This window comes from Adelges cooleyi, unplaced genomic scaffold (assembly GCF_023614345.1).
Source record: "Adelges cooleyi isolate 19-005CV unplaced genomic scaffold, UGA_ACOO_1.1 ACOO_flye_CR_arks_rails_tigmint_CR_PRNA_1, whole genome shotgun sequence".
Lineage (NCBI taxonomy): Eukaryota > Metazoa > Arthropoda > Insecta > Hemiptera > Adelgidae > Adelges > Adelges cooleyi.
In genome coordinates, this window is record NW_026095751.1 from 3,447,649 (window position 1) to 3,458,514 (window position 10,866).

The window sequence follows — 10,866 nt, forward strand, 5'->3', positions numbered from 1 at the left end:
ACTCAATATCGTATAGGGTTTAATAAGAAATTAAAGTTTTCTTTTTTATCAAATTTGAACTCAATTATTAACAATTTTTTTTGTATATACCCCCCTCCTAACTCGTTTTTTTTGTATAGCAACTTTTGAAACTCTAATGGTAACGTATATATTTTATTAACTTTTTAAATTGAGAATAATGTACTAACAATTTGACTGGTCTATAACCAGTTTCGGATAACTATTTTTTAAGTTATGAAAGTTTCAAATAACAACACAAGATGAGTTTATAAACAAGTAGAATAGCACATAAAACACACAAAACGATCAGTACTGTGAGGTGAGTACAAAATGGTCTCCACCTAGGTAAGAGTACCTATGCTAAGTGGAGAGTTACCTTGGCTATTTTGACATTAGTCTTTTATAGTAAAAATAGTTAATATTGTTTTGCTTATTTTACATTAAGTTCAAGTGGGTCGTTTGCATGAGTTCCCGAATTGGCATTATTGTTACACAGTACATAATATTACACAATTTAAACATACAATTTGTTTTGCTTAATCTATTTACTTAAATTGTACTTTATATTACAGTACTAACTAGATGAAATTTGTGATTTATAGAGTTGCTATTCGAAGGAATTGGTCCAGTATTAAAAAAGTTACAGTGTATACAGACAAAAAAAAAAAAGGCCGCATTAAGGTAGAACCAATACCTTCGCTGGTTTGCATCAAAGCTTAAATTACCCTGTATATATGAATTTGTTTTAGAAATATTTAAAAGATAATTATTTCGTTAATAATTGATATATTATGGCTAAACGTCGTAATGAAAATGTGACCACTTGATTCTTGAACGAACTCGTTTGGCTCCGTTAATGATTGGCAGCGGTCTAAATATTTGTATGGGAGAGCCATAACTAAAATATTTTCAAACGAATATTTCTTTGACCAAAGTTAACTATATAAACTGAGTCCATCTTCTGTGTTAAAAAAAATGTAAGGACTTAAACTTACTAATAATAAATAATGGTGAAGTCACGTCAACGGATGTGATAGATGGAGAGGAGTAGTGGTCCTGACAAAGGACCTAAGTTGCCTTTATATTACACCTGTATATAGCCAATACAAATTATGACTGAAAGTAATAAAATAATTTATAGTAGCGAGCAAAGATATTTTATTGTGCGGTACATTAAATTACTAGACAATTTTTTATACTAGTGTGCAAATATACTAAAAATTTTAACTGCAAGTACATTTAACGTAATAGAGATAGAAGTATGTCATTCATAATTATTAAATGGTTATCGTTATCTACAAGACGTAAAAGTCTTTTACGCCTAATGACATATTTGCAAGATACCATGGCTGTACTTCCATGGCTTATGACACAAGTATTGTCAGGCGGAGGTGTAACAACAGCAGAAGTTGAGTAGTTGTCTGCATACCTGATACTTAAGTACAATCCTATCAGTTTACATGTATGCTCAAATGTAACATCGTGGCTCTCTGGGTCTAAAAAAGAGTTTTTAAAAGTTATCCAAATTCAGCTTGCTGCACTGACAAAAAATACATAGTTGGACAAACTAAAATTAAGATTAATCTTTTATCTTCACCCAAGAGAAAAAGTGTATTGAGTCACAAAATATAAATTTTACAAGAAAACACATAATAAAATTATTTATTAATAAATTAATAATTACTAATTTCTTCTTCATAAACCTATCAACCTTACACACTTCAATATCACCCAACTGCAATACCTGTTTTACCCTATAACATTCTCCAAAAATAAACACGATTGTCGCCGTTTTACAACTTCTAATCCTCAGTCTTTTACCTTCAAGTTTCTCAGCCAATTCTACCGGACTTTTCCCCACTAACGCTGTACATCTTTCGTAATCTCGTCCATTACTAAAGAGAACAAGTAAGGACTCAACGCTATACTTTGATGCACACCTACTCTTACACTAAAATCTTCTATTTCTCCACACAAACTCTTCACTCTTGTACTTGCTCCATCATACATTTCCTCTAATACTTTCACTCACACTCGTGGCTTTCATTTTTTCTTGAACGCCCACCTCTAAACCTCTAATTAATAAAAATTGAAATTTTTTGTTTAATACACTTTTACTCTGAGGTACGGATATAACCTAATAAAAAACTCTAACGGTGAAATAAGTATTAAATAATTTGTTGGACTAAGTTTGTATTAGTTGAACGATTTATTTATGTAGTTATTTCAACTATAAATGTATCGTGTTAACTGTAATGTTTGTTGGTCCAAATATGAATTTTCTCCGTATAACCAATACATTTTTAGTAGTTTATTATTTACTCTGTATTATATCGGTTATTAACGATTTTAAATTACGTCTTAACAGTTTTCTTCTGTCAGCTCCAAGTTTTTTTACTTTTTTTCTATCACTACCTGAAAAATTCAATAAATGTGTTAAAAAAGTATAAATACTTTTGTAAAGTGCTTTTATAATGACAATTATGTAACCCTAAGTAAGCACAGTGAAATTTAAAATTTGCATACTACATTATTCGAAAAACACACAAATCGTTCATATATGTTTTTATTGGAATTATACGTTTACATGGTGTCTTTTTAAAACATTCTTTATATAAGATGTCTACATGCACTATCTAAGTGCCTGCGCTCAAAGCTACTATCAAAGAAATCGAAAATTAGACTATACAAATAATAGCAATACCTATCATAACGTATGCATGTGAGGCAAGGCCAACAACGTTAGAGGATGAGAGAATATTGGCTATAGTAGAAAGAAAGTTTCTAAGGAATATATGTGGACCAAAAATAATTAATGTAACAAAAAGGTATGAAATGAGGGCAAACGAAGAAGTATACAATGGCTTTGGAGAACCAAATATAATTGAAGTAATTAGAGCCAAAAGACTAAGCTGGCTAAGTCACATACCTAACTAAGGTCTAACATGATTGTGAAGAAGGTCCTAAGTTGGGGACCACGAGGAAAGAGGCCCTTAGGTAGACTTACACAACGATGGTTTGATAAAGTCTCAAAGGATCAGTAGGATCAGATCAATGGATAGAAAGAAATGGAAGGAAGTGTGTGTTGCAGCAATGGGCCTGACCGGCCTCTAAAGCTGAAGAGAAAATAACATTCGTAGAATAATTATTATTTCTATATAATTTACTTTCGTAGGCGTTTATTTATTTTTTAATGAACTATACAGGGTGATCAATTTATCGTGAACAACTCAATATCTCATAGGGTTTAATAAGAAATTAATTTTTTTTTTCATATTATTTTTATATAATGTGATCTCAATTTTTCACAAATTTTTGTTTTATTCCCCCTTCCGACTTTTATTCTTTGAAACTTAAAGGGTAACGTATACATTTTATTAACTTTTTAAATTGAGAAAAATGTATTAAAAATGTTGACTGGTCGATATCCAGTTTCAGATAATTATTTTTGAAGTTTATTTATTTATTTATTTATTTATGAACGGGCTAGGAGCCTAATAGTAGAATACAATTTATAGTCTTAAATATGAACAATATAACATAATTATTAAAGTAAGCAAATACCAAACAATGCAACGGATCAAATAAACAAATGGCACTTATATGAAAAATAAAAAACAAAAGTAAACATAGGTAAAAAGTAGTAATAACAGATTGCAGTACTATTAATAAAATATTTTAAGATAAGCCTAGTTGCTCGTTACAAATGTGCATCATACGGTGAATGGGATTATTTCTACCCTAGTTGGTGGTGTGGAATGGAACAACAAATGAAAAATTAGACCTAGTTAAGTGAGAAGCAACTTTAAAATTAATTAGAGAAAGGAGAGAGGGAGCATCCACACGTCCGTCAATTAGCTTGTGCAAAAACACCAAATTAGCTTCAACTCTTTTATCCGCTAGAAACAAGAGTCCAAGTTTATTCAACACTGGCCTATAATCTTGCGATGGATGTGGAATTTGCAAAATAAATGACGCCGAAGAACAGAAACGCCTCTGGACCCTCTCAATGCAAGAAGAGTCAGCTGCCGTAAAAGGGTCTCAGAGAATAGAAGAATATTCTTAAAGAAGCCGTACGACAGAGCAATATTAAGCTTTTAGAGAACTAGAGAGCTTACATTTTTTTGACGTGCGTATGACAAAGCCAAGCATCTTTAACGCACGACAACAAACTGCCTCTATATGGTAATGAAAATCGAGATTTGGACAAAAAAGAATACCCAAGTATTTCTACCTAGTAACAATATTAATGCTTGACCCATTTATCAAGTATGTATAGCTAATAATATTTCTATTCCTAGCAAAAATCATGGATTGGCATTTTTCTACATTAAAGCTTAGTCCCATAGAATTGAACCACAAAACAAGAACATCAAGCTCGTTCTGGAGGGTAACACAATCAGTTACTGACTCAATTATCCTGTAAATTTTCAAATCGTCAGCAAACATAAGGAACATAGAATCTGGGATAACCAATTTTAGACCATTAACCAATAGAGAAAACCACAACGGGGATAAGTGCTCCCCTTGAGGAACACCCGAAGGTACATAGACTGCTTTAGATTTACATCCTAAGACTTTAACACATTGGACCATACCAGATAAATAAGATTTGAACCAAGATAGAATGGGCTCACCAAATCCAGCTTTATATAGAACTTCAATTAGTATTTTATGGTCTACTCGATCAAACGGTTTGGAGAAATCCGTAAAAATAACATCCACCTGTGTGCGTTTTTCAATGGCCTCCAATATAAAATTATGAAGTTATTGAAGTTTCAAATTTAAGGCAGGAGGAAAGGTGGAGTGCATTATTATTTTTATCTGCGCTCATTTCCCAACCGCACTTCCTCAAAAAACTAGTTTGCAAGGGAGGAAAAAAAAAAACAAAATTTTAAAAATTGAGATCACTTTGTATAAAAACAATGTGAAAAAAAATGTAATTTCTTATTCAAACCTATGAATAAAGTATAAATACATAACGGAATAAAGCGTAATTACCAATATCATCAACAAACTCGAATTCAATATTGCCTGTAACTAAAACATCAAAATATGCAATAAGTAGTTGTACGATTATTGAAAATAAGTATTTTATTAGATCTACGTATAACGGTAACTTTAAAACTGAGATTACATAGACTAAGTCAACATTTTGTTGAATATTACTAGTAACGATTTTACGATGCTACGATTTCGCGTCATCAACATAAAGATAAAGATTTAGTGATTGAATAATAATAATGGGTACCAGGGTACTATAAAACACACTCCGTCGCTGCCGGTCACAGTACCAGAGACCCATACGTTAAGTTTGCTAAAAATTGTTCAGCGCCAGGAGCGGACGATAAATGTATGAATCTCATAGTGCCAAAACCTTTTCAAAATTAAATGTCATAGTATTACGTTAAACATTTTTAGAAAAATACAATATAACAAAGCTAAACTTGCACAGACACACTGCACTAAAATATCAATTTACAAGAAAAAAGTATTAGGAACCTAAACGAAAATTTTTAGAAACTGTGGTAGTTTTGCGGAACCGTAATGCTACCGTAAAGCATCTTACTGAAATGTTCAATGTTTATATTAATTATACCTAATAATAAAACAATCATATGGTTATACGGACCCGTAATGCTAAAGCATTTCCACGATTCAATGTTTTTCCGTGGAGCGGAGAAAATAACTAGATATTTTTTTAATAAATATGTTCTGTGGCTATAGACGGATCGTTTCCGAATGAAAAAAGTCGAATTCGTATGATATTTAAATTCACTCAATTTAAACTCATACTGTTGGTTAGACAACACATTTTAAAAACATTTGTTCACAAATTAAAATAAGTATAGCGCATAAAAATTAAAAATTATTATGAAAAATATTTTTAAGAAAATTGTATGTGAAACACAGTTATTTTTAGTTACCCGAAAGCTTAACTTTTTAGAGAAATTCCCTTTCATAAATAATAATCGATTCAGTTTAGAACACTTGAAATAATATGTAGTAGCCACATTTGAGTAAAAGAAATGAACGGAATGATATTAAACGATCATTAAAACTAAGTGAAAAATATTTAGCTTATGACTATGATTTAAAATCGAATGTTTTTTATGAGCAATTAAAATGTAATTAATAGTTTTGTAAAGTGTTTGGGAAAATATGTTGAATTTTTTGATTACCTGATTCCATGAGTAGTCCTTGTTGCAGTTCACGCTCAAGTATGTGCTCTAAAATTAAAAAAACAATTCATTTTTATACATGTCTATTGTTATGACAAAATTAATATGTATTTGATTTTTATCCTAATTTAAAAACTAATGTTAAAGCCGTGTGTAATGTATTATTAATATGAAATAGGAATTACGCTTAATTGTGTTTCCATCATAATCTTGTTCTGAAATTAAAACGAAAACATTTTATACTTGTGAATAACCAACTACTAAATGGAAATATTTTCTATTATTACCAGGTATTGCAAACATAAAATTCAACTGCTCTGAAATTATGATTATAAAAAAATTATTTTTAAACGATATTACACTTAATTTCATGTTCCATTTTAAACTTAAAGGATTAAGTCAACGAAGAAAATACACGTTTAATAATAATAAGGGAGTTAAATTTACAGATAAATATTGAGTGATTTAATTTTAATATTTACGAGTAAATCACACACATAATTGCATTGATAAATTGTTTTTTCATTAATTATTGTATCATTTCCAAAACATTTCGTCTACTAGCATAATCGGTTTTGTTGTAGAATAATAGTTACCCATTGAGTGCCGATTTTGACGAACAAAATGTTTGAATCTGTCCCAAAGTGTACCTTAAATAAATAAATAATTGATTGAGTTAAAAAATATCAAATGAAATTTTAATTTTTGTACATATTATATATGTACAAAAATGTTCTGAACAGAAGTACATCTTGAGTTAAACGTGGCCCATTTAACTAGTGATAAACCCTGTTGAAATTTCATTACACAATTATTCTATAATATCCATTCTAGATGAATAATAATGTAATTATATTATTCGTGTGGGGACTCTTTGGAGAAATATTTTTAAAACAAGTTGCATCATTTAAGCTTATTATCAAACCTCGACTTCACCATTAACGATAATTCCTGAAGTTCCTAAGTATAAATCATATTTTAAAAACACAATACACTCAAAAGCCAATAATGGGAAACATTTAATTACAGAGATTATAGGTCGCAAATATAAATTACCTTATATTCAGGTAAATCACAAGTACAACAAAACCATTAAATTTATAGTATTAATCATTTTCAGTATGTCTTACATTTATTAATATGCATTTGAAGGAGTTCGTCTGTAACAAATTATGTATAAAAACTGTTAGTCTTAAAACTTAAAAAAGTATTTTGTAAACAAAAAATTTACTGACTTGTAGCGTTGAGCTTCTTTCTATCCTTTGGCTTATCTGTAAAAAAGATGAATATTTAATTTTGCTTAGTTTTTTGAACCAAGTATCTTGAATAGATACTTGTAAAAACGAATTACATACCATCATCATCATTTTCATCATTCGCCAAAATTATTAAAATAGCACAGAAGAGTAATGCACAGATAATTTTCATTTTTGTCTGCAAATAATAATGCAAATTAATATGTGTTATATTAGACGGAGGTATAGCGATACTTACAATAAAATCTAAACGTTTATGGCAGAGTTGCCTATGTAAATGTTTAAACTCCGTGCTATATTATTTCTTTATCATTATATTTACTTATTTACATTGCTCTGGCATGTAGTTTAAACTTCTGTTATAATAAACACGAAGGTACAAAATCATGGTTTTCTTACATAGATGCAAAGATTACGTAACCACAAAATACGATTACAGAAAATACTGAAAACTGTTATTGATACATGTTTAACAGTTTTAAAAATTGTTGTCGTTTACGCGTTTCAGAGTATGGTTTAATTAAAATTAGTTGTTTTCAATAAAAACTACATATGTCAATTATGTCTAGGCGATATGGATACGGTTTGTCGCTTTGAAACTTATAGATTACACGCGGGAGTACTATTAGAAAGACACGTATGACTGTATTGAGGTAAAAACGACTGTATTAGACCAGCAAAAAATAATATTAAACAATATTTTAATATGTAGATATCTATTCACAATATGTGAATAGATCAAAGCGTTTATAGCGTTTATTAAAAAGTATTTTTACCACTTTTACTAAGATTAATTTCTGTAGACCTTCGACCTCTCCGTCCATACTTTTTTAATTCATTATGCCTCGACCCCAGGTCACTTCTTCTTGGGACACACCTTTTCCGGCCCTCAATTAGCACCCAGTGCTACTAGTCGGTCCGCAGTCGTATGGGGATACCTCCGGGACGAACCACTAAAGCCAAGGATTTAACCTAGTAAACCAGTACCTACAGGTAGTACTGGTTTACTAGGTTAAATCACTTTCAAATAAACGCTTTGATACGTACTGTGCATACTATGCTGTGCGTAAATATAACCAGAGTTTTGCATAATTCTAATGAAAGATGTCTAAATAATCATCTAGAGAACAAATTATTAAAAACAAAAGTTTTTTGTTTAAAAGTTTACTAGAATAATTTTTTAAAAATATTATTTAAATAGTCTTTTAAGACCCCTGGATACCGGCTGTTTTCTTCAGCCAAAACACATAATTTTTTGTCAATCGCACAGACCGAGCCAATGATCCGATAAGCAATTGAAAATCAGATATGAATTTGCCATGAAGTTTACTTGTGATCGGTTTAAGCACTTTTTTCAATTTTTAGTTTTAACTATTTCCAAGTTTGATTTTAAAATTTGAAATTGTACAAAATGTTCAAACGTGTTTTATGCGCAGTAGGAATAATATATCAATAAAGTACGCTGACCGATCTTAAGTAAACTTCATGACAAATTCATATTTGTTTTAAGATTACTTATCGGATCACTGGTTCATGTGATTTTTTACACACTAAGTAGTGTCACTGAGCGCTACCTTAACTCAAGTTATCCAGCTTTGTAAAAAAAAAAATAGCTATTTTACTTATTGTACATATTAACAACAGACTGTAAATATTTTCAAAAAAAAAAAATTAAAAAAAAAAGAGTAGTCACTATTCAACCCTTCACTAGAGCTTTGTAAAAAAAAAATTGCCTTTTAACTTATCGTACATATTAACAACAGATTGTAAATATTTAAAAAAAAAAATGATTTTTTAAAGCAATTATATTTTAAAATACTATTTCGGATACATTTAATACATTGTACATTTAGAAAATATATAAAGCCACTAAAAATAAGACAGCAGTCCTGTATATTACTTACTTAAATAATTTCAATGATAGCTATACTGACTGCTTCAATGGATTTTTTACGACTTATCGAATGGCTTATATTTTGTCGCCCAAAACAGTACATATTATATGTATTTTGCAGAATTGTTTATGCAAATTTTGGTACCAAAAACAATAATACACCTATAAAAGTTGTTAATGTAAATATGGCTTCTCATATTATGCTAAAACTTAAGCTGTATAATGCCAACAGATATTTGTTATTTGTTTACATTGCAACAACTATTGAGAAAAATACGGTATTTTATGAAAACATATCGTTGGTTTTAGTACAACAGATATTTTAACTAAGATTCAATATGCAAGTTAAATTATAAAATGAATGATAAGAGACAAAGGCCTTGCGTTTAGAGCAGAATTAATGGGGAATATTGGACCAAGAGTCCTTCACTTACTTCAAGTTAAACTATTATTTAAATGGTTAGAGACAAGGGAGGATGCTTGAGATGGGGGCTAATGGTGTTGAAGCTTTTCTCTTACGCACTTAAATTGTGTGCATTTTAAGTTTATTTTTTTAGGCTCTAACTTTTTTAAATATTAAATACTAGAATACCTGTATATTGTTTTCACTATACAATAATCTCTACTTAGTTTTTTTGTCCTTAAGTGTTATAATGACTTTAATATTAATGTAGCCAATTGTAGAGTTATCGTTATGTTTTTTTTTACTTTTTTAGTGTTGAAATTATGTAAATTAGGTTTTTAAGTCGTTAAAAATTATAAGTATACGATCTTAAAAAGTATTGGAATTTTTTAACATCACAACAGTCGTTGTAAAAATGACATGTTAATATTGCTAGCATAATTTTTTCATGTTAAAAAATAACCGCGCAATTTAAAACAATACAAATTATGGAAAAATATTGTATTTAGTTAAAGAAAAATTATTGTTAGCATTTCTGCAAGAAAAAATATTTTATCTAAAATGCCTATTAAGTGTATTATGTCAAATAATAATAATTAGGCATAACAGGGTATTTGCTATAGTTATTGAAACATCGAGATTCTACCGCGAAATAAATAAATGAGGTGAATCATTTAAATAAAAAAACAACTGCAAAACAAAATATGTTTAGCAAAACAAGTCGTTTTCTATAAAAAAAAAAAACCATACAAATTGTTTTTGTAAAATACGAAGTTTCTTATAATATACAAAGTCTGAGTTACCATTTGTTTACATTACAACGATTGCTGATAATAACAGTTTGGTTTTGATAAAAAAAACAATACTACAATATTGGCTTACAACTTTTATTAAAGTATGCAGATTCAAGATACAAAATACTTGATAATTGGTTTTACAAAAAAATACTTATATCTAAGTTATGTTTATAAAACATGTATTATATAGAGATATGTCATATATTTATGTAACTGTACATAAACGGTATTGGTTACAATTATTATAACAACAGGGTTCTACAATGCATTTAAATTTTAAACATTTTAAACCATAAGGAACAAAAGTTGTTATAAATAACAGCTTGAATTTTAT

General features: G+C 29.3%; 1 protein-coding gene across 1 annotated transcript; it reads right to left on the reverse strand.

The window, feature by feature from the left end:
- Positions 1–1,239: 1,239 nt before the first annotated feature.
- LOC126835721 (uncharacterized) lies at positions 1,240–9,488 on the reverse strand. Its single transcript, XM_050568489.1, has 11 exons — positions 9,343–9,488; positions 7,538–7,616; positions 7,418–7,453; positions 7,313–7,342; positions 6,779–6,832; positions 6,470–6,499; positions 6,368–6,397; positions 6,183–6,230; positions 5,002–5,040; positions 2,323–2,415; positions 1,240–1,496 (listed from the first exon to the last, which is right to left on the reverse strand). Exons 2-11 carry the CDS (start codon positions 7,608–7,610, stop codon positions 1,240–1,242), a joined length of 690 nt encoding a protein of 229 aa, XP_050424446.1. The 5' UTR covers positions 7,611–7,616; positions 9,343–9,488.
- Between the last annotated feature and the right edge of the window lie 1,378 nt (positions 9,489–10,866).

Coding starts and splice junctions, on each gene's coding strand:
- LOC126835721 (XM_050568489.1), bottom strand. CDS start 7,610: ATGAAAATTATCTGTGCATTACTCTTCTGTGCTATTTTAATAATTTTG. Junction 6,231..6,367: donor TGATGGAAACACAATTAAGC/GTAATTCCTATT, acceptor TTTTAATTTTAG/AGCACATACTTGAGCGTGAA. Junction 1,497..2,322: donor AATAACCGATATAATACAGA/GTAAATAATAAA, acceptor ACTCTTTTTTAG/ACCCAGAGAGCCACGATGTT.